This window comes from Solanum lycopersicum, chromosome 1 (assembly GCF_036512215.1).
Source record: "Solanum lycopersicum chromosome 1, SLM_r2.1".
NCBI classification, from domain to species: domain Eukaryota; kingdom Viridiplantae; phylum Streptophyta; class Magnoliopsida; order Solanales; family Solanaceae; genus Solanum; species Solanum lycopersicum.
Window position 1 is genome coordinate 92,808,916 of NC_090800.1, and position 24,840 is coordinate 92,833,755.

At 29.4% G+C, this 24,840-nt stretch overlaps 3 protein-coding genes and 1 long non-coding RNA gene across 9 annotated transcripts; 3 read left to right on the forward strand and 1 right to left on the reverse strand.

Annotated features, from left to right (window-relative positions):
- Positions 1-3,013: 3,013 nt before the first annotated feature.
- Positions 3,014-4,272, forward strand: ZIP (bZIP transcription factor). Its single transcript, NM_001246936.2, is given in 1 exon segment — positions 3,014-4,272. A coding segment is annotated over 1 exon segment (492 nt). The 5' UTR covers positions 3,014-3,508; the 3' UTR covers positions 4,001-4,272.
- Positions 4,273-10,956: 6,684 nt separating this feature from the next.
- On the reverse strand, positions 10,957-11,740 carry LOC112940750 (uncharacterized). Its single transcript, XR_003245026.2, has 2 exons — positions 11,605-11,740; positions 10,957-11,254 (listed from the first exon to the last, which is right to left on the reverse strand). It is a non-coding gene; the product is annotated as an uncharacterized lncRNA (long non-coding RNA).
- Positions 11,741-14,571: 2,831 nt separating this feature from the next.
- Positions 14,572-20,554, forward strand: LOC101248245 (chaperone protein dnaJ 10). 5 transcript variants are annotated; one of them, XM_069290398.1, is made up of 11 exons: positions 14,572-14,923; positions 15,297-15,432; positions 16,319-16,378; positions 16,714-16,796; positions 17,107-17,269; positions 17,348-17,477; positions 18,436-18,594; positions 18,710-18,879; positions 19,300-19,380; positions 19,686-19,772; positions 20,065-20,289. In XM_069290398.1, exons 2-10 carry the CDS (start codon positions 15,346-15,348, stop codon positions 19,767-19,769), a joined length of 1,017 nt encoding a protein of 338 aa, XP_069146499.1. In that variant the 5' UTR covers positions 14,572-14,923; positions 15,297-15,345; the 3' UTR covers positions 19,770-19,772; positions 20,065-20,289. The 5 variants fall into 5 exon arrangements, with proteins under 5 accessions (XP_069146499.1, XP_010315316.1, XP_004230892.1 ...); XM_010317013.4 differs by lacking the exon at positions 20,065-20,289 and adding an exon at positions 20,365-20,554 and having other exon boundaries at positions 14,623-14,932; XM_010317012.4 differs by having other exon boundaries at positions 14,623-14,932.
- Positions 20,555-22,851: 2,297 nt separating this feature from the next.
- LOC101246971 (protein CASPARIAN STRIP INTEGRITY FACTOR 1) lies at positions 22,852-24,547 on the forward strand. 2 transcript variants are annotated; one of them, XM_004230930.5, is made up of 3 exons: positions 22,852-23,191; positions 23,682-23,743; positions 24,152-24,547. In XM_004230930.5, the coding sequence occupies exons 1-3, from the start codon at positions 23,110-23,112 to the stop codon at positions 24,260-24,262; spliced, it is 255 nt and encodes an 84-aa protein (XP_004230978.1). In that variant the 5' UTR covers positions 22,852-23,109; the 3' UTR covers positions 24,263-24,547. The 2 variants fall into 2 exon arrangements, with proteins under 2 accessions (XP_004230978.1, XP_010315317.1); XM_010317015.4 differs by having other exon boundaries at positions 22,972-23,191; positions 23,685-23,743.
- The last annotated feature ends 293 nt before the right edge of the window (positions 24,548-24,840 follow it).

Below are 24,840 nucleotides of genomic sequence, written 5' to 3' on the forward strand. Positions count from 1 at the left end.
TTAAAGTGAACAAAGTAAAGTGAGTTGAAAATATATATTTTTTAATCTATTAAAGAAAAGCATACTTACTTATTAAAAAGATGTTAAAATCCTAAGTAAAAATAAAATAATCAAAATATATAATTCCGTGGGAGTATTTAACCTGTCTTGAAATTCCTAGTGGCACCGCCACAGATCTGCAGATCAAACACAGACTCAAAGGTTGAAGGAATCTTAATAGTCAATGACAAAATTACCCCCATATGTGTACGGAAATCTGAATCATAAAGGGCTATTTCGGACAATTCACCTTATGCTGGCATGCTGCTCTCAAATTCCAAAGCTTTTTTAATACTGCTGCTTACCAACATCACAATTCACAATGATAACACAGTAATCGAGGTGACACGTGTATTTTATTAATGTCATATCTCAAAAAGCATTAATTAAAAAAAGGAAAAAATACAAATTAATTGAAAAGGGAAAAAAAAAGATGAAAAGAAGAAAAAAGAAAAAGTTAACTGTTATTTATTTTTTAATGAAAAAAAAAGAGTTTTATTTTTCTAACATAGCCTGAAATAAACTTTTTAACTAGACATAATATATAAATATGTCCTTTAACTTAATTATATTTATATCCTTCAATTTTGGTTGCACAAGTAGACATTTAAATTTGTATAAAGTTGAACAAATAGGCACACACGTCCTACATATAATTCCACATGTCATTTTTCATTCTACATGATGTCCTACATGTATTTTGTCATATAGGACTTATGTGTTTATTTATTTAAAAATTAAATAGTTAAAATACATCTTTGTGCATTATGAAAATTGAAAATCAAATTTAAAATTTGAAGTGAAATTTAGAATTCATTATATATATTATGCCTTTTAACTACGCACACCAATAGTATATTGACACAAGAAGTAAAAAAAAATGAATAAATTTAATCATAATTTTATTCTCCATTGATATAAAATCATTTTTTCTTTACAAAGGTAAATAGAATAATAATAATCACATTTCTAAAGTTTATTAGATGAAATTCTTTATGACCAAACATTTGCTAAAGTTTTTTTTGATAAGTTTACACAAAAGTGGGAAAAGCTAATAGTAATGATCGATCAAACATGTTTTAATTGTATTTTTTTCCTGAAAATACGATAAAGTTATTTCTCACAAAAGAATTGGACACTTGGAGATAAATACATCTTTTTTTTTCTTTTTTATTATTTCCCGAAATGGAAAATATAAACTTTTTGTCTTTAAATTATGTAATTACTTTTGGGAAAGTTCTGGTGATGCAATATACTTATGGAAGATTGGAGAATAAAGCAAGTTCCTATTTGAATAGTTTGTTTTTATAAATATTTATGTGCACTTAGTATATATTTTTATTGAAATAAATGAATTAAATTTATTAATTAAATTTAAATATACATAACTTAACCATTAAGTGATAAATATGGGTGTGAAAATATGCTCCAAAATATTTCAACACATTAAATCTATTAATTTTACATCTACCAAAAGATGTGTAAAAAGTTCCAAAAATAAATAACTTGAACAGCAATAACCTTTTATTATTGACAGACGCACGTGTTACAATAATATATTTACACGTAAAAGTTAGGAAAATGATAGAAAGATATAATTCATTCTATTTCAAGGTGAATTGTTAAGACTATATATTAAATATGGTTAAATTTAGACTCAATAATCCACTTATTTTAAAATAAAGAACATACTAGTTTGTTTTTTATTTTTTATTTTTCTTGAAATTGTTCAACTTTAACTTCCAAGTATAATATATGTTTAAAATTACGAAGTTAAAAAATATTTTAACATATTCTATCCATATTTAATTTCAAATTACGAGATTTAAAAATTTACTTAAATTTTTATACCTAGTACAAATCATATAAACAAATCAAAAAAATAATATGAAATGCATGGTTACTTATTCAAATTCTATAAAATTGAAAAATTAATTCCAAAATTAATTTGAAAGTAAAATTATTCATTATCAAACATTGAATTAAACTAAAAATTAACAAAAATAAAAAAAAACAGTTATTTTGGTCATCCAATATATTTATTTACCTTGCTCTTGCTGGTGTAAGTAAAGTTGAATAAAAAAAAATTAAAGTATTTGGGGCTTAATTGGAATTTGATGAAAGTTGGAGGATTAAGGATGTAATAGAAGAAAATATAATTAAAATTTTAATGTTGTTGCTCCCCAGCTGTATCTAGAGGTTTCTCTTCCCACCCCACATGTCCCTTTCATCCTCTCTTACTTTTCTTTTCTTACACTATATTCCAAACTTCCTTTTTTATATTTCACTTTTTTTTCACCTTCCAATTTCAATTTATTTTTTTTCAATAAAAAAGAACAAGTTAAAAACATTCTCAAAGTCTCACCTATGTGAAAAAGATCCTCAATATGACATTATTTCATCATAATTTAAAATAATTTTAATATTAATCTATTTTATTCTAATTTACATAACATAAATATCTAAAAATTACTATAGAGCATAAATTTTTAAAAATATTATGTCAAAATAAGACATAATGAAGCTTGAAGGTAAAAAATGGTGCTTATTATTGGAGCCTTTTTTACTTATATACTCCCTATGTTTGGATTTTGCTTCTCAAATCTTTTTTACTTCTACCTCTCTTATTTGATATATTTAGAAATAATAATCTACAATACATAAATTATTAAACTCAACGTTTCTGAAAAATATAATAAGTAAATATGTTTGATACACATGTCAAGTTTAAATTTGATAAATAAATTTAAACAGATTTATTTATCAATTATATTTATATATATATATATATAAAACTTTTTTTTTATTACCACAATCTTAATGTATGAGTAAAATGAAAAGTTATTTTGTATAAATTTTGAAAATAAAGTTGTAACTTTTTTGATTTGAACAATTTTTTTAATATGTAGACACCCACTTTTTTCTGCTATAAAATCCCAGCCAAAACACCTTCTTTAACCCCTCTCTCTTTTCTCCTTCCTTTTCTCTCTAATTCTTCTTCCTTTTCCTCTGTTTTTTTTTTTGGGTTTCAAGTTTTTCTTGGAATCTAGAATCTCCCTAATTTTTTTTTTCTTCTACTAAACAAAATCATAAAACAGGGTTTCTTATTTTTAAATCTTTTAAACTAATCTTAATGCTACCCCAATTATTTTTAATTTTTGAAATTCATGTCTGCAATTCTGAGTGAACTGTTTCTTTCGGGGTTTATGATAAATTCCACATATAGGCGCAGGACCCATTTGGTGCAATCTTTCTCTGTTGTTTTTCTTTACTGGTTTTACTTCATCTCATAGCCCGGCTAGCTTAATAACACTACTATTTTTATATAATTTTATTAATCTATAAAAATAAAAATAAAAATTAAATCTAAAAAAATATATTTTTGCATTCTACTCTGTTTTTTTTTCTTAAAATCAAAAACTCCATCTGGGTCCTGCTAATTTTAACTTTGTTGAAAAAATTTTGGGTCATGGCTTCGTCAAGTGGTACATCATCAGGTTCATCGTTTATACAAAACTCGGGTTCAGAAGAAGATCTTCAGCAATTAATGGATCAGAGGAAGAGAAAAAGAATGATATCGAATCGTGAATCGGCAAGAAGATCAAGGATGAGAAAACAGAAACATTTGGATGATTTGATGAGTCAAGTAACAAATTTAAGAAAAGAAAATAATCAGATTTTGACAAGTATGAATGTTACCACACAACATTATCTTAACGTTGAAGCTGAAAATTCAATATTGAGGGCTCAGTTAAGTGAACTTAGCCGTAGGCTTGAGTCACTTAATGAAATCATTGCAGTTTTGGATGCAAACAGTGGACTTGTCATGGACCACAATGAGCCTTATAGCTTCAATTTTGCACAAAATGACATTATGTTTGATGGGTTCAACGTGACCAATTCTTGGAATTATCTATCTGCCAATCAACCCATTATGACTGCCGATGTCTTGCAGTACTGACGTGATGACAATATTAGTCGAGCAAGTGAATTTCAAATGAAAAAAAAAATTTAAACAGAGAGGATCCTCTTTTTATCTATTATCAAGTAGTAGATGTATTAGTGATCTTGCTTAAGATTTTTCTTTTGTCAAGTATTATTATTAAGAATAAATCCTTTCTAGGAATATTGGTGTTCTTGTAAATGTGGGGTTTGTAATCTTATTTGTAGTTTCTCTTTCAAAAACTTAATTATGCGATTGTAATTGGTAAGTATATTAATAACCATTTCAAGAATTGCTCCTTGTCCTACTTAGTCTATGGTTTTTATTCGTGGATTAAATTATTTTTGAGTAAAAATAATCATTCGCGTACATACAAAATAACTGAACACAAGATATATATTATCGTACAAATGATTTTTTTTATCTATCTTTATACGCGATATGTCTTTTTTGAAAATTTTATTTTTAGCCTCCAAGCAGGGTGGAGATAGAGGGTGCTTTTTACCTATATAAAATCAGTAATTTTTTTCAACATAGGTAGGTTACATGATAAATTCTTTTCCATGTCAATTACTTTTAAAATTAAATTATTTGACTTAGATGAAAATATCAGATACAATTTCAAACAATGTTATGTTAAAAATGTCTATGTATTGTACAATAATAATATTTTGCTATGATTATAGAATCAAATCAAAAAAATATTCAAACAAACGATTGATTGGATGATATAAAGTTATATCTACGAACATATTTTGAATATATTTTTAGCAGAATCTAGTAAATAGTTAGTTATGTAGTAAAAGTGGTTCATACACACCACCCACAAATGATTTTTGAGATATTTTTGGCTTTTGTTGTGATGATCATTAATTCTTCAGACAAGTACAAACTACAATTGATCTGAGCAGTTACCGTCCATCAATTTTTCCTTCCTTTTATTGAAAACACCCTCCCCACAAAATAAAATCTAAAAAAAAAATTCATATCAATTATATCAAATTACATTACTTTTATTTATACTTTTTAAAAAATAAAGATGAGAATATTTATCAATCAATCAACTAAAAAGTTTATTGATACAAGTTTAAATGAAAAAGATATCGTCTTGTCATTGAATTGATATATATAGCGTAACCATCAAAAATGAATAAAATTTAAAATTCTTATTTATTAGTACTTCAATGTATTAACACTTTGAAGTTACCGTTACGTAATTCCAAACTCATGAAATTTATATTACTGACAAATTCTAAACACAAAAAATGAAACCAAATAAATTTTAATTTCCTAGTTTCATTGGGGACACATTTAGCATATTTTCTTTTCTCTTGCCTATTTTGTATATGGGTGCAGGCAATAATTGAGTTAATAATAAACTTAAGGGCTTTTAGGTATGGAGGAAATTATTTCTTTTTTTTCATGTTAGATTTATCAATATTTTTTTTTTTGATGAGAAGTGATATTTTCACTGTACTTCTCGCCCCTTCAACACACATCATATTCATCAAACTTCACGACGATGAGCTCCTACCTTTCATCTCATATTTCATAATATTCAGTCAAACTATATACAATATATTTTATCCGTAAAAGATAAGTTTTTTAAAAAATATTTTTTATTTATTTTGTATCGAACAGTACACTTTAAAAGCATCGAATCTAAATATCTAATTAGTCGTTCTTAAGGAAATTGCATGTGAAATGTGTTTTCTATTCCTTTTCAAAGCATTTAAATGTCCAAATCTTAGGGCCTTTTTGTTTTGTTTTGGAGAAGTTAATGCATTTGATTATCATTTTGCTTTCGATTGGTCGATATTTGTTAAATTCTTTGTTGTTTCTCTTTTCTTTTATAACAACCACTGATTAATATCGTGTAATATTTGAAATTTTCTCATATAGTATAATGTCACGTTTTAGCAATAAAGCAACGCTATCATATATGGCACGTTAAATTTAAAGACACTATTTTAAAAGTGGTCTTTAGCAATAATTAATTATAAATAATCGCTAGATATATATTTAGCAGTAATTGACACTCTTTGTATGTGTCCCTAAAGGCTTTACCGATATAACACTTCGATAAAGACTTTAACACTTTTAATCAATGTGTCTATTTATTGACTCTAAGAGTTATTTTTGTTATAGTGAGAATCGACCCAGACTTATAATAGAGTTGTAATATATTTGGAAAGACGATATAAATTCGGTATGTAAAATAATGCAACAAAAGTGATATGTTAGAGAAACTTTTGTTATTTCCAAAAAGTATAATTCACATAGGCAATCTTACTTCTATCTTGCAAGGAACGTAATGAAGTTTATTTAATAGACCATCGATTAAATAGAGAGACTTGGCAAAAATAACATAAATCCGATAAGCACACTTTTACTCTTCGGATAAGCATTTTGTGATGAGAAAATTGAAGAGGGTGAACTATATGCAACTTTACATCTATCTTGTGAAAATAACGAGATTATGTGAAATAAATCATCGATTTAATAACTGAGAAAATAGTGTGACGATAAAAAAGAAGTAAAGAACAAATGGCACGTGCAGGGAACAAAATTTTCAGGACAAGTACAAATCCTAGTTATATACAAGTAATATCACTAGATCCTTGTATAATGCCCATAATTAAGTCCATGTTACAGGAACAATACAACGTGATACGATGCTTTGCCCCCAATTAAAAATGTAAATTTATACGGTGTTAAATGTTAATACAACATAATAATAATTATTATTATTATTAGAAGAGAACAACATGTTAAATTTACATGCTTCTAGATGAAACAAAAAATAAACATATAATATTGAATCGTTTCTTTTTCCAAATAATTTTTAAAAAGCAAGATGAGTTGATGAATATATTACCAAAGAATAATTTTATTTGTTTTTGAAACAATTATTTAGTAAATGATTATTTTTTTATTATGAAATGTATATTATTACAAACCATTCTTTTTGAGAAAACTAAGAAAATAAATATTTGTCACTCTCAAGTCCTGTATTTAAACAAAATTTTAAAATATGAAAAAACATTTTAAAGGGGAAGTTTAAGTAATTGGAACACAACACTTTAAAATATTAGATTGTAGCTATTTTCTCATCATTATTGAAATAATTGATCAAAATAGCCATTTAACAGAATTTGTTAATATCAAAGGTCATTTTTTTAATTGACAATTACTCTTCTAATCAGTATTTATATACCCCCAAATATTTCTTGAACAGGAAAATGAAAAAGTAATCCATAGAAATTGTACACATGCTATGTTTAGACTTTGACTTAGATAAGTGAAAAGTGAAATGCATTCATTTTTTACTACTCATTTTTTTTCCTTTTCACTTTTCATTTAGTGTGAAGAAATTAAGTGCCCATAGTTGGAATGTGTCAAATTAATAGGGCTGCAACTTGATTTTTTTTTTGGAAAAGGGTCGGATATATCTCTCAACTTTGTCATTTAGAGCTGATATATCTATTGTTGTGAAAGTGACTCATATATACCCCTACTTGTAAACAGATAGCTCACATATACCCTTTTCCTCTAACGCAAATGAAAAAAAAAATTAATCTAAATTTTTATTTTTATTTCTAAAAAATATAATCCCATATGAGTAAATTTAATCCTCGTCAAACATATTTCTTGGACTTTTTTTTGTTTCAATGACTAATTTATAATTATTATTTTGATAATCAAATTTATTTATGTTTCACTAATATTCTCGTAAAACTTATTGTAGATGACCAAATTTTTTCTTCGAATATGAAATTAAATTACAATATACACACAAAAAAATAGTTTAATTTTTTTTCTTTAAACTAAGGAATGAAAGAAAAAAAATAAAATACGAATAAGAAATTCAAATAATTATAATAAATAAAGTCAAAAAATAATTTATGTATGAAACAAAATAAAAATATACCTTGAATTTTGATAGAAGAATCATATATACCCCTAAATAATTCTTTTTAAAAAATTAGAAGTATTAAATATAAATTTAAAATTAATTTTTTAACTTCCGTTAAATAAAGGGTATATGTGAGCCATTTTGTAACGGCAGAGGTATATGTGAGTTATTTGTACAACGGTAAGGGCATACATGTGTCACTTTATAACGAGGGGTATATCGGCTCCAAATGACAAAGTTGAGGAGTATATCAAACCCTTTTTTCCTTTTTTTTTTATCGTCCATTGATATACAAAGGATATTGCAATATCGAATTTCATATTTACAATCGAGTTCTTTTATGAGATTAAATTACTCTCACTTAATAAAGAAAATTTTAGATTCAATATATATTGATATTTAACAAAATTTATTAAACTAAATAGAAAGTAATAGGAGAAAAAGACGTTTGGTGGAAATTAATTCACCCAACTTGTACATTTTACCTATATCTTAAGTCTTCTTTCTTATTAGTTCTATCCTTTCAGAAAAGAGAGAAAAAATAATTAATATAAGACATGACTTATGGTGTCATGTTATTAGTCACAAACTAAACGTTCAAATAATGGCCATTATTTCCTTAATCACTTTCAATAATGCTTAATTATTTCATTAAATCCCTATTACATTAGTCTAATCACGCATGAAATGACAGGTTAATTGTATAATGCCTCCCCCAAACTCAAATTAACCTTTGTCAAAACAAAGCAACAAAAACAAGATGGGTATCGTTTAAATAAGAATAAAATATTTTAAAATTATAATTTTATGATTTAAATAATGGTGAGATTGAATGAGTATATTTTTTTCATTAGTAGATGTTTGGTTCATTAGAAATATATATAAATACATGGTACAATATCAAATACTTTACGTATTTGGTTTAAACTAAAAAAAATTGAGTTAATTTGGACTGATTTAGGATTTTCCATGATGAAATTAGTAACGGTAGGAATAAAAATATCTTTACTTTAACGGTAAGGGCATAGTCAACCAATAAATCAAAGTTGAGAGGTATTTTAATCCTTTTCCATTGTTATTTTATCTTGAAGTTGTTATACCACGTGAAAATAATGAAAATAATAGAAAATACTGTGACGAATGTTATATAAGCCATCACACTTATTTCATAATAAAATATTATAATTCAATTTTTTAAGTTTTAACTTTTATAAGCTACTACCCTAAGTTATGTTTAAGGTGATCTAATTGTATTAAAATTCATAAAATATGAGTGTTAAAGCTAAAACTCATTCAGACCAGACAATATTTTTTCAATCATATTTAATCAATGCCGTTTTTAGGAAAATTTTCACAAGCTTGGCAATTAGAAAGGAGAAAATTAAAGTAAAGCACATTCAAAAGCTAATGGAGTAATAATATTTTAAATATAGAATTGACATACGACTAAAATTTTCTTTACAAATAAAGTATATTTAGAAATTAAAGAGAATTAAAGAGCACCGTTCTTCCATCATCTCGAATATAGGCATCATAAAAATTAAAGATTTGAAATCCAATGGTTTCGTTTTTTTCCCTCTATTTTGTTTGTTTAGAGAATAATAATAACTTTAGTTTTGTCCAAATATTCTTCTTTACAATAAAATTAATTTCATAAAAATACTTGAGCCACAAACAATACTTTGCTATCTTTTTATAATTAAGATTTTATATAAGTGGCTATCCACTAAGCAAATCTTAGGTCTTTCATAGTAATTTTATCTTTTTTTGATAAAAAAACATCTTCTTTTAGCATTTAAAAAAAATGTAAATGATATATAAACACAAAAAGAAAAATATTCTTTGATGCTTCAAACTATATGTTTCGCTATAATTGATAAATTGTACCAAAAAAGAGAGTACATATTTGCAAATTCTTTTCATTGTTGATATTTTTATATTTGTGGAAGGGTAAGGGAGATTAGCACTTTTAGTCCCTCAATATTGATAAATTCTTATTTTAGTCCTTGTAGTTTTTGATTTAACATATTTAGCCTTTGATTAATAGATTGTGCACTTATAATCCCCTAGTTTTCTTTTCCGGGAATGAACTAGCCTAGAGGAAATGGGCGTCAAACCTATAAGTCAAGTACGCAAGAAGAGTTTATAGGCGAAGACATTCTCAGTCGAAGGTAGGGCAGTCTTACTAGCTTTAGGGTCAATCGAATAGATAGAAGATCTAGCGCCTCTATGAAATGTGTTTAGTTAAATATTACAAGAAGTAAAGTAAAAATAATTACTAAAAAAAAGAGAGATTCATAAAATTATAATTAAATAGACAAAAATATGCTCTGAAATAATTTAAAACTTGTTTGATATAATATTATTTCATATGATGATAATCTTTTAAAGAAACTCACCAAAACAGTATAAAACTAGATCTAAATCATGTAAATCATATGGTTTGTTACAATAAATTTTAAACTCAAACATAAATTTTAAATTCTAAATCTCCGCGTGATCGTAAATACTTTTCTATAATATTCTACTTTTATTCATGTTGACTGGTGGAAAATGATGTTCTGTATAATGAATGAAGTGGCAGCAAGTTAATGGGAGTTTATAATTTCTTTTTTACTTTTTAAATTAGGCCCATGATTTTTTTACAAAAGGGACAAAGATGATGAAATCTCATGTCATATCTTTTCTTTTTCTTTCAATTCAAGATTTTATAAAATATTATTAGGAAAGATTAATTTATTTTAAAACAAAGTTAAAGTGTTTGTGATAGCATGTGGCCAACCATACACTTGAAAGTCTTCACATGATCAATGCAGAAAAAGACGGTCCATTTGTTTTGTTTTGCTTAATTTCTAATTAGTGATAATAAATTAATATTGAGTAAAATAGTAAATTAATGTTCTGGAGGGAATATGAAGACTTTCGTGCCTCAAAAGAAGCCAAAAACAAAGAGGTTCTCTATGTAATTATTAATTACAAGTATATGGAAGTCTTAATTCCATAATTAATTAGTTACATATAGGCTTTACTCAACTTCTTATTAGTAGGTTAGTTAAGATTTTTACCAACTGAATTAAGTAATATGCATTTTCATTTTCACTATAAATAACGTTTACATTTTCATCTCATATAGAGATTCTTTGGAATTTTGGATGACCTCCAATCTTAGTAATATTTTATTATAAAAAATAAAAAGGTTAATTATAAAGAAGATACATCTAAATTTAAAGTCCTAAATAAATATAAAAATAAAAAATTAAGAAAATTTGACATATACTATATATATACAAAAATTAATTTTAATCTTATATAAATAATGTTGAACCTCCTTCGGCTTCACCCCAGCTTCTAATCACCTGAAAGTGGAAGCAAAAAAGTCAGAACTCGAACTCGAAACTCTACAGGGATGTACAAATAAATGTAACACAAAATCCAGAGCAGCATGAGTGTGAGGCAGTGAAAAAGCTCTTTATGGTGGATTTTTTCTGAACATTTCTTACACAGAACAATCACTCCTCTAGAGAAAAGTACAAATATCAGCAAATTAAGAGTTGAAAAAAAAAAAATGAAGAATACATGCATAGTGATAAAGTTTTGTATGTGATGATGGTAATGAATAGTGAGTGACTAAGACAAAATGAGCATTTTCCCTAAAATATGAAGCCCATTTTCTTTGATTTTAAAAAAAGTTTCAGAAGAATATTACCAGAATTTCCCAGCAGAGGAATTAGGTGCTTCTCTTTGTTAACAGGGACCCATTCTACTTGTCTTAATTTCCTTTGTACAGAAAAAGCCTACATAATATAATGTGGGCTCCACTATAGATTTTACTCTTTTTTGAGTTAAAACTTAATAAATGAGTGGAGGTACACACTATCAATAGTACAATTGTTATCAAGTGTATGGTTTTTTTTACTGACAGAATTAATCATCATCATATATATACATTGAAAATCACATATAATTATGGTTTTCGGGGTGTCGCTTTGCAAACCCTACTAGTTATATTCATTGGATCACGCTGTTTCAAGACGGATGCACCACGGTTAGTTTCACGTGGCCCTGGAGACGCAACCGATTTGTTATGCCTTTAGTGGCTCTGCTGGGGTTTGAACTGGCGACCTGAAGACTTTGTTCTCGAGCCTTTACCAGCCGAGCTACCCCTCAGGGTTTGTTGACTTTAACTTAATAAATGAATAGTTCGCGTCTTAACATGGCACCAAACGACTTGTTAGGGTCTAATATATATTCCCACCGTTTTCAAAAGACTGATTTTTTTTTCTTTTTAGTATGTTTAAAAAAGAATAACCTATTTCTTTTCTTAGTAACCACTTTCCATGTGACATGTTTAAGACCACAAGATCAAATTTTGTATATTTGATCTAACTTTAATTTAAGACCACAAGATTCAGAAGTCTTCTTTATACTTTTAAACTCCGTGTCAAATTAAATTAGGTCATTCTTTGTAAAACGGAGATAATACTACTTAATAAATGAATAGTTCACATCTTAGCTAGGCATCAAACGACTCAAAATATATTTCTTTATCAAAGGTAAATGCGGATATCTCTGGTAATAAAATTTGGACAAAAATTTCCTTTTAAAAATGAACATGGCAGTGATAGGCATGCACAAAAATGACTTAAAATTCAAGATCCTAGCTTTTAGAAAAGGAAAAGCAATAAGACTTGTCTAGCTAGGCTTTTTCTATTTATCTAATAGACTTAAAAAGGCAAAGTATAGTCTATATCTTTCAAGTATAATTAATTAATGACTACTACTTGGCAAAGCCCTATTCAGTTACGCTATAGTACCCAATCTGGCTCACAAAATCACTGTTTTTTGGGCAATATATGGTCCCCTCGTCACATGCATCCACGGTTATTTAGCGATTGATAAAATTTTATAGCTAAATAATATAAATATAATTTTAGATTCATCTCGTTTCGTTTTATCACCATCCGTAATTATACTATATTTCAAACACTTATAATTTTTATGTACTACTTAGTACCTTATGTCATATATATGTGATCATCTTGAATTTTATTTACTTTTGGACTATTAATGTACATTATCTCAATATTTTAGCGTTTCCGCAGATTTTATTTTATGCATAATTTGTGAAACTTAGATGCCCCACATTCGATCTCATAATATAGTTTAGACTTTATTTTAATTATAATTAATGTATTGATGTTCTTTGCATAACTTCATCCATGCCATTCGAATCTACGTTGTACCTACTAAAATATTAATGTGGAAGTTATATATTTCGATGATCGGCTAACACAACCACATACTAAGTCTATGCATAATGCATATTACACATAAAATCTGTGTACATAATGTATACATTATATACACATATGCAAAAATTTATATTTTACGATAATTGTTTTGATGGACGAATTAATAGGGTAAAAATCTCAATATTTAAAGATGATAAGGCATGTCAAGATTATGAGCTATATGAGGCAAAAACATATGAATGTCATCCCATCAAGCATTATTTGCTGGCTCACGATGAAATTATTTGGGTTGGGCTAGAAAATGGGCTATTAAGGCCCAGATTAATTTCATGATTGGAAGATGCTATTTTTTACGAATTCTAGTAACGGCATGTTGATAAAATATTGAAAAATTTAACATTTTTAGAAATTTAACTAGTTTAGAAGCTGATTATTTATCTACATGCTAATTTGCAAATCTTGTCAATTTGTCGAGATACATATATCTTGGGATACATGGGGTAAAATTAGGTGTAGTTTGTTTTAGATATACTGTATTCAAATAAATTCGTATTTATCTAGGACGTATAGACAATTCTCTTCCGTGTACATAGTATGGTATTCCAGTATATGCAAATCACATCAGATACATAGGTATAATGTATTTTTTTCTCCTTTTCAATTTGATGTTACCGATTCCATGTTCTCTTTTTATCTTTTGTTACACCGCTATTTTTGTCTGACAAAATAAAGAAGGGCAATTTTCACATATAGCAAACAAAAAATTCATATTTGTATAATATAACAAACTTTGCATAATTGCGCTCCATAGCAAACATAAAAATTGTATAATTCGCTATACATATACAAGTGTATAATTCGCTGGCCTAAATTGTATAATTCGCTGGCCTATTTCGCTGCAATTGTATAATTTGCTTTGCATATAGTTGAATCGAATTAAAATGTATGTATATTGCAAAATTATAAGTTTATAGCAAAAAGATATATGTTTTTATCGTTTTATAAAAAAACAGAAACACAATATATACACTTCTGTTGTATAAAGCTAGAGAAAATTGTATTTCACTTCAATTGTATAATTCGCAATTGTATAATTCGTTGGCCTTTTTCTCTGCAATTTTTGAAGTAAAATGTTTGTAAATTGTATAATTAAGTGTATAACACGAAGATATACATTTTTGCATGTGTATATACAATTTTCTCTCGCTTTTATACAAAACAGAAACCGAATTATACACTTCTGTGTATAAAGCGAGAGAGGCGAGCGAGAATGGAGAGTGGCGAGCGAGATTCCTGGGAGAGAGACGCTGGCAAATTTTAGATAATATTTGTTATGGAGCAGAATTAAATCAAACCCTAGCTATTCTATTTAATTTAGGTTATTAGTTTGCTATTTTATACAATTTTCCCAAAGAAAAAGTGAAAACGCAAAAAACCAATTTGAGTGGGCTGTTTCATCATATCATAGGCCCAATTCATTCCTTAAGCGGGTTGTCGGCCTGCATAGGCTCCCCGCTCTGCCCGAAGAACAAATCTTTGATTTTTTTGTATGAAGAAAAAGAATTTACTTTTGTCGTAATCTGTAAACAAAGAATCAAATGTTATTAGCAGAATCCGCGGTTAAGATTTCTTGAATTTCTGAGATTGGTATACGCGTTTACGCCACAAGTCTAATTATTTCAAGATCATCAAAAAATTATACATATATATATCAAGACCCAAGTTTCAAATTTCTGTAAAAATCACTATCAGTTTGACCCTTCAATCAAATTGGTAAACACAGTGAGTTTCTTGATTTATTAATAATCTTCTTTCTTTTTTCTTTTGATTATTCAATGTTCCATCTGGTGGTGATCCCATAATCTAAATCTTGTTTCTTTTATCATCCCCTCACTTGTGTGTTCAGAAATCAAGATTCCCCATAAGATTCTTGTTTTTGAGGACATTCATGTTCTGTTTTACTTCCACTGTCCTAATTTAAGTGTTTTAGTTTGATTGATTAAAGATATAAAGGGAAATTCTTGAATCCTGTAGTCATAAATTAAGACACTTACTAAATATAGAGAGGGAATTTTTGTTACCTTGTGACAATTTTCATATTTGTATTTCATCTGAGAGTTGATTGTTATTTACTTTCTGTTCTCAGTTGAGTGATTGCAGATTTAAGTCCATTGGAAGTTTGCATTTGATTAGATATGGCGAAGCACACAGAGTACTATGACATATTGGGGGTTGCTGCAACCGCGACTCCTGCTGAAATTAAGAAAGCTTACTATCTCAAGGTGATATAGCATTTTAGCTTATTGTTTTCTATTTCTGGAGACTTTCAATTTTGAGAATGCACTCGTATTGGTTGTTGAATTTATTACTAGACTAGATGATCATGTGCCCTTTTGATGCGACAAAAATGTAGAATTCCCTGAAATTGAATTTTCTTGCTTTCTCTCAACTTAGTTTAATTATTGTTTTTTTATTTCCTACTCGGATGTGCATATTTCTTATTCATGTTTAAGTTTACTTTAGATTCAATGTCTGATAGGAGTCTTTTAGACTAGATAGGGATTTATGTGCTAGTGGAAAATAAAGAGAACTTCTCATTCTAGAGAGATTAAATTGAGGCTTAAATGAAGTGACATGGCCATGGATTCGTATAGCTGATCACACTTGCTTGGAATTGAGGTGTAATTGTTTTTTATGTGCATTTGATTGGTCTGTTTATCACAATCTCCCAGCATGGATGCAGTTCCTGATGCCACGCTCCTTAGTGTTTTCCATTTTTATTCCCAATGTTGCTACTATATGCCGAAAGACAAAAGGATCACTTTCTTGAAATTCTAGGCTGGATAGCACCAAGTAAGTTTGTGTTTCAACTAACACGTTGTAACTATAATAAAACAATGGCTAGCTGGAAAAAACTACTATTTGCTAGTATACGTGACTGATTCCAAGACATTCTCCGCACTTCTAGCATGCGATGCATAAAGGTCAGGGGGATTCCTAGAGTTAACCTAGAGCTACTTTTTTTTAGTTTACACTTTCAAGGAACCTTAATTTATCCTTGAAAATTTTCTTTTGGACAGTAGTTTTCCTTAATATTTATCTGCACAAAGATATCTTTGGCTTCAAGTCAAATTTTTCCTCGCACACTAATTTGCAGTTCTATTTCAGGCAAGGACTACACATCCAGACAAGAATCCTGGGGACCCACAAGCTGCTCGTAATTTCCAGGTACAACCTTTAAGATCTCTTTCAGTTTGATTTGTCAACTAGGTACCATTGGACACTTGAGTGTCCATACTTAAAATTTTGTGAAAGCATCAGCTTTGCAGAAGTCTCAATCTATTAAATCTCATATTTGGTTTCATTTGGTCATCTGGCTGTGTGGGTGAGTTGAAAACAGAAAACTGTGCTCTACATATTCCAAGAATCCGATGAGTCAAAGTGCTTAACAATATAATGGGATGGAGGGAATGCTTGTGTGAGTGGAGCGGTGTCACAAAACTTCTTTACATTTTCCTTTGCCTCTGTCTCATTGTTCTTCTGCTTATTGTTCACTTTTGAAGGTCCTTGGTGAGGCTTATCAGGTGCTGAGTGATCCTGAGAAACGTGAACTTTATGACAAATATGGTAAAGAAGATATGCCGAAGTAAGTGTGCAATAGGAAATGCCGCACTAACTTATTTTATCCGCCTTTTTATTGAAAGAGCATCCATTTGTTCTTGACCCTTGTTAAGTTTCAAACTATTTTTGTCATACTTCGTACTTAAATCTTTTCTGCAGAAATTAGTAAGACGCTCCTAGTCTACTTGTCCCAGCAGTTAGAAAACTGAAAATCCTTCTAATGATCTTGTGGAGTAAACATTAAGAAGATCATCAGTAAAATATTGACTTTCCTTTTCTAGAATTTAGGGTGAGAAAAACTATTTTATGTGTTTACTTTGTCTCTCCTTTGTCAGGGATTTGATGCACCCTGCTACTGTATTTGGGATGCTGTTTGGGAGCGATGTATTTGTTGATTATGTCGGGGAACTTAGATTGGCTTCCATACAAACTGTTGAAGATGAAGAGGATGAAGTTGTTCCTGAGCTTCGTAGGCAGAACATTCAGGAGAAATTGAAGGTATTCTTGTTTCACAGGCTTTTCATATTAGTTCAATTGTTCATGCAATAGACTGAGTCAATCCTCTTTCAACTACAGAAATTGCAAAAGGAAAGGGTAGAGAAGCTCACGACAATTTTAAAAGAACATCTTCAGCCATATGTAGAAGGCCGGAAGGATGAGTTCTTACAATGGGCACAATCAGAAGCGCAACATCTTGCTCAAGCTGGTTAGATTGTTTCACCTGCTTGTCCCTTAATTGTTTCTTGTAAAACTTCAATCAATTAATGTGCGCCATATTCTGAACTAGGTTGCCTCATAACACATCCACTATATGCATGCTTCTCTTTTTAGTCCTATGTAATTTCATGACATAATAATTTTTCATTTAAGACATTTAGGGTTCCTCTGAAGTTATCTGCTTATCAAAAGATTAAAAAAAAAAGAAGGTTGAATTTCTCTAAATTTGATACAAATTCTTGCATCAGCAATCAGCATACAAATTTCTAATTAATCTAAAAGCTCCCGCAAAAGATGGACCTAATGCAAGTGAAATGATAGCTAAGCCTTAATCCAAGTTAACTGGTATGCTCCTTTTAGATCTTTTGAGCCCTTATGTTCTGCTTTTAGCTTCTCATGAATTTTGAGAAAAAGGTAGATATATTGAAGCGACTTCGTTCCATGTGTTCTAGGTCTACCTCTTTCCTGCTTTAACGCCTTCAGTCATCATAGTTGTTGCGTAGTCCATATGTTTTCAATCCTCTAACACCAGTTCGAGTGGCTATCCAATTTGTGAATAAAAAATTATATTTTGCTTAGGATCCCCAACTCTCCTCTAGATCCTCACAAAATTATAAGATTCCTTCGTTGGTGCTTCCAAAAACCTCTACAGCCTTGCCATTGGCTGCAAGTCTTTTTACTTGAGTCGGATCTCCTTTCAAAGCCTTCTCTTCTGACTTTCCCTGAAGGCCTTCTTGGAAGAGTAGGTGCTGCATTCTTGTCTTGTGGCAGCTTTTCATTAAATTGCTTGCACTGTTTTTTAAATGCTTTTGACGGGCTGGTTGGAAAATATTAAGAGACCAGGAGATTTGTCTACTTTGAGGACTTCTTCTTCTTTGTAGTCTTTGTGATGCGATTATGCGAAAATATTTTGAAATGATATTTTCTTTGTGTGGTCATATTTTCAGCTTTTGGTGAGGCTATGCTGCATACTATTGGTTATATCTACACAAGGCAAGCAGCCAGAGAAATTGGGAAAACTAAAAGATTCATGAAGGTGCCATTTTTGGCAGAATGGGTAAGGGACAAAGGACACCTAATAAAATCACAAGCAATGGCGGCTTCAGGTGACGAAATAGGCTTTACTCTTTTCAGCTTCTTATAGATAGCATTTACCAGTGAAATTCCCTCTTTTTTTCTGATTAATACATATAGCATTAACATGCCTTCTGTTTTTTTAAGGGGCTGTTTCTTTACTTCAAATACAAGAAGAGCAAAAGAAGTACCACGAGGAGAACAAAGTAGAGGATGCAATCAAAACAATGGAAGAGAAGAAAGATATCATGATTAAATCACTTTGGCAAATTAACGTCGTGGATATTGAGTTAACTTTATCGCGTGTTTGCCAAGCGGTAAGAACTGCCAATTCTTCTTTATCAAATTGCGGTAGGGTACTTATTTATGACTTGCTAGAGTCTACAGATGCTCCTGCCTTATATAAAGTTGATCCTTCAGTCAAGTATATTAACTACAAATTGGATGGAATGATCTAGACAAAAGATTAAACAGCAAATGAGTCTCTTATGAAAAATTTATCAAGTGACATTCCGTTATTGCAACGTGTCAGCATCGTCTGAAGATTTCACTTTTCTTTATTAATCTAAACGTAAACAGCCTTTTATATTTTTATATCATCTTTGTGGCTTCCTATAGACTGAACGCACTGTAACTTACGACAGCAAATTGTGTAATTTTTACGTATTTATGAAATGAGGAGACTCTACATGTTTATCAGGTTCACTTATTTTTATTTTTATCTTCTTTTTGCCTAGGTCCTTAAAGAGCCCAATGTTCCTAAGGATACTGTCAGGCTACGTGCTAGGGCCATGAAAAAGCTGGGGACAATTTTTCAGGTGAGTGGATCAAATTTTTTTTTGGTGTTGATCGTTTCAGCAAGACAAGATAGCTTTAGACTTTCTATTCATAACTTGTATGCGTTCGTCCCTGGAAAATATCATTAGAATTTTTTAAAAGATGATCATAGTTGTAGTTCCTTAGTAACGGTTTTGGATATTTTGATGTATGACCAATAATGACGTAGATATGACTGAAAATCAATAATCATTTGGGTGATAAAAGATACTCCATCCATCCCAATTTAAGCGTCTTTGTTTGACTTTTGGCACGAAGTTATAACTGTTCTTTTTTGTTCTCCCAGGGTGCGAAACCAATGTACAGAAGAGATAGCAGTTTGCGCAGTGAAAACACAGACATGGTTGATAGTGGTCCATCCTCTAATTGAAAAGTAATATTCTTTTCGCGGTATTTTTTGTGTAGAGAGACTTATAACAGCTGTATCTGTGCTCGGAATTTGTTCAATGTTGTGCGCCTCTGTTATTACATTTGGGTATTTCTCTGTTCTTCAGAAACAGTTTGATCCTTCTGTGACCAAAATCTCAGTTCTTTGGAAAAACCTTTGAATTTTTCGTGTGAAAACATGGATATTTTATTTGTGTAGACGGTATCTCTTTATTCTTTATGATGTTGACCACATTTCTGATCCGTGTTTGCATTTCAATGTACTGGTTTCGTGATAGGAGTAGGGGAGCGTGATGAGATTAGATCGATATCCAATCGTACAGCAGCTAGTTGCTCAAATATCAGTTGTTGGACTCATCTTGCTTTCTTGAGTGCATTCTTTTGACTTTCTTTTGGTAGAATTCATTTTTTTTATCTTTTTTAATATTCAGTAGTTCAAAGTTTACCACTTTCTTGTTAGATAGTATTATTTATTTTTAAAATAATATTCTATTATTTGATGAGATGCTGATAGTTGCATTACTTTAGTTTATATAATAATAGTTTTTATTTTATTTTATGATACGTGGGATCCACAGGAGTAACTTGAAAAACTGGGAAGATGTAGTCAAAAAGCAAAAGAAGAAAATAACAAATGAGACTTGGTCTTCTATGTACTCTTTGTTTCAAATTATCTTTCGTGTTATTGTACTTTGAATAGTGTAAATACTCAATTATAGGGTGAATATTAATGAATGGTAAAATAGTTAATAATTTTTTAAAAAACTAGTTTTTTTTTTTTTTTTAGGAAGAGTGTAAAAGAGGAACCATAATAGATTAATTTGAGACGCTTAGACTCAATTACTTATGCTTTTGCAATACATAGCACTAGAAACTATTTTAACTTATAAACCTTTTTAGTAGGATAAAAAAACATAATCTTTTTGTTCTATCTGCTAATTGTTGTCAAAAGTCAAATTTGCGCATTGTTATTTGAAAAGAAAGGCGAGGGTAATTGTGAAATTAGGTATTAGGAGGAGGGTTGCTTAAGCCTTATAAGGAGTTCACCATTTCATTAACCACCGATGTGTGACTTTTTTTTATTCTTTTAACACCCCATCTCACGCCCAGTGCTTAGTATCTGGTGCATGGACAATTTTGATTTTGGGGGCTCTAACATCGGGTGAGACTGGCCCTGCTCTGATACCATGTGAAATTAGGTCTTAGGCCTAACTTACACTCCAAAAGCTAGTTCAAAGGGAGGAGGATTGCCCAAGTCTTACAAGGAGTTCACCCATCTCATTTACCACCGTTACGGAACTTAACAATAACAAAGATTCAAGGATGATAAAATTATCGTATCACATATACTAATGGGAGGTTTAAGATATTTCATCTAGATAGTCATAATTATCAAATCTTCGTACAATATTTTGATAATAATGTAGTCAATAATTACTTATAGTATTAAAGCACTTGCTTGTTTTTATATCCAATAGGACTAGTAAATATATCATGTCAATGACAAAAAAGATTGCAAAAAAATTAATTTCGAGATCCTATGCATTTCTGAATTGGCTATGGACTATGAAATATTTCTCTTTTTCTCAGTGGAAATATATTATTGTCGCATACATTTAAATTACTTATAAAAGTTATCAAAATTTCATTTTAAAATTAGAGGGAAAATAAGGTTTTTCACTCTTTCTCTAGTACCATTAATTTATCTAGAATTGTTATTGTTTACAATAACCAGTTGACAAGTTGCTAAATAATTAACATACAGGTAGGGATATGAAATATAACTTTATTTGTAGCTTTAAATGAATAAATTAAATAGAAAGAATTCATTATCTACCAATGATATGCTTAATTAGCTTTACTTTATCATCCACCATTAATGTCCTTTCAATATGGCATTTGGTAGGTTCTCTTTGTCGTATTGGATAATTGATAGCACTAATCCCCAAAAAACTATTTTATGCTTACCTAATTTACCAATGAAAAGCTGCTTCCATCTAATTTAATTTACCGGTTAATGAAGTCAAGTAAAAATTATAAGTTATGAAAGTTTATTTTATTAACTAGGTTTCGATTTCGAATTACACTCCATAACCTCCCTATACAATTTATTTTCATTCGCCTGAGTTTTGACAAATAATCATGATGATTTCTATGTTAATCGGAGGTAGTAGATATTGAGTAAAATTGAGCATCCTCAGGTCCTGAATAATCGTGGAATGTGCATGCACTTGATAATTTGATAGCGAAGCCTCGTATAAAAAAATGTCCAGATCTAGACACGAAAAAATGATGAATGGAATGAATCCCGCGAGATAACAATAAAGCTAGTACATGTAATAATAATTATGTGAAACACATCCTATAAAGACCCTACTATTCATCGAGCATTGTTCTTATTGAACCTTGTGGTTACTACGTACTAATATTAGTACAAGGTAATTTATTTTGCTTTTCCTCGTACTTATTCAAATCTATAGACACCTAGAAAGACAAATAAACACATTTTATCCTTTGACAAGTACAAATTATTGTTCTCACTATTGTCTTGGAGTAATTGAATAGTACTATCTTCTCTTTTTATGATAAACATAACGATTAATTATGCGGATATATACTTTCGGCCAACTAGTTTATTGATATGATCCCAGTATATACAACATATACATTGTTGTGTATAGTTTTGTATATTATACAAAAAAGTGTGTGTATATATATAGATATTTGAATGATTCAAACTCATAATTATTTTGATAAGTATCATCACTCCATTTGAATCATTACTAACATGTATCGTTATGGAGAAACTAGTAAATATGTTGCTGTTGGAATCAAAATTTAATTTGATTCATGAGTAGAGATTTTGAATAGGAGATGTTCTTATAAGCAATGAGATATTGAAACAATAATTAATTACAAAGTGAAATTTAACACTCAAAACAAAGTGGGATACAGTGAAACTTGTATTAGGGGTCCATGGTCCCTGTTATGGAACGATATAATAATATTAAATAATTAATTCCACTAACTCTTTAGACTAATAGTGCCCCAACAAAAAGAAAAGTGGTGCCACTCACCTTTTTGATAATTTTCCAAATTTAATACCAAAAGCAAATAAGGATGATTGAATTCTTTAGAATAAAATATTTGTCTTAAATTTCTATCCAAAAGCATGCCAAAGAGCAAAATAGTACTAGTATATATTTAAATGTGTTGTATGGTGCAACATTAGCATTAGAGAAAGTAAAGCATCATTGCTTCAATACCTAAAAATAATAAGAGTGCCAGAGAAAAAGAGAATAATTAATATAAAATTTCTGATAATGGGGGGTCTCATGCTAATCAAGAAAATTAGTCTCTTCTTCCTTCTCATATCTGCATCCCTTTTTTCAACTTCATTTGCAGGTACATGAACTTTACTATAATGACTCATATACATAATTAGGTTTCTTTGCTTACAATCAACAAGACATATATACTAAGTACAATTAGAACCTAACAAGCTCTTTTCAATCATATTCTTGCATTCTTTTTTGGGTCTTCTCGTTAAAATTTCTAGCTCCATCACTTAATACTACAGGCCAAATTAGGTAAAAATTCCTGCATGTAGTAAGAGTTCTACTTCCCCGAGGTTTTGATTAAGTACTATAAAGTTTTACTTAGTAGACGTTTGGCCATGTGATACCATATGGTATCATGAGATGGAATCAGCGTATATTTGAGCTATGTTTATATTGGTGCACCCAAAGCATTCAAATCCTGGGTTCGCCTCTTACTATAATAGTAATTACTTATAGAATGCTGTTTAATTAGGTTTATACTTGGTTTGTTTAAGCTGTAATATTTAACTTGTCAAATTAAAGTAAAATTATGTGGCACAATTACTTTGATGCAGCAGGTAGACAGTCGAGCTTTTTGAGCAACTTTCATCAGGAAGAGCTGAGTGCAACTCATGAGGTTTGTATTTAATTAAATTAGTATATAATATAATCATATCATTTTATTAAAAATTTCAGTTTCTTGAGTAATCATGATTAATCAAATGCTATGTATTATGGATCATTATTTGAGTTTTTGAGTTTCATATCTGAACTATATTAGGTATACAAGTTTCATACATGAACAATCACCAACTATATAACTGTACACGTGAACCATTAGTTGTTCTTTTTTACCTACCTGGATTCACCATCGTTAAGTTAGGAAAATGAAATTATAGATAGTTGAGTTATATTAGTTATAGAACGGATAGATTTGTTTTTGACCCTTCACTCTACTTAAAAACAAAGTTTTTCAAAAAAAAATATTTTGATTTTTCTCCTTTAAAACTTTCAAATATATTAATTGTAATTTGTATGTAAACAGGAGGAGCAATTAAGGCATGAAAGGGTTCTTAAAATGAACACAAAGGATTATGGAAGATATGATCCAACACCTGCTCTATCCAAACCTCCTTTCAAACTCATACCAAATTAATCACCATGTGTCATATTATAATTAGGGTTTGTGGAAACCCTAATTATTCTGAGAGTTGAATATGAGTTACCCTAATACTACATATATGTTACGTTACTACTATATATGTTTGCAGCTATATATAGTACTATTTTAATATCGATCGATACACTAATCCTTGTAAACTTTGCTTATATTTTTGCACGAGTACTGGATATGTAGTTTTCTTCTTGTCTGTAATATATACTTAATTATCCGTGTAATTATTATATTATATAAGAAAATAAATGAATTATGTACTCTCTACATCCACTTTTAGTTATCATGTTAGTGTTTTTGGAAATTTAGTTTTAATTCAATATTTTTAAATAAAAAAAAAGTTAATATTCAAAAACTATATGAAAGTATTATAAATTAAGTTTTTTTTTTGCATATCAATATAATGAAAAATATAGTGTAAAATGTTGATCAAAATTCTTATAGTTTGACTATGAAAAAAAATCGTGATAACTAAAAGTGGACAGAGAAAGTATCTTCTTCAGATAACAGTTATGTACATATTCGCAACGAAGTAAGTTCTTTTAATTGACGGGCGGTAG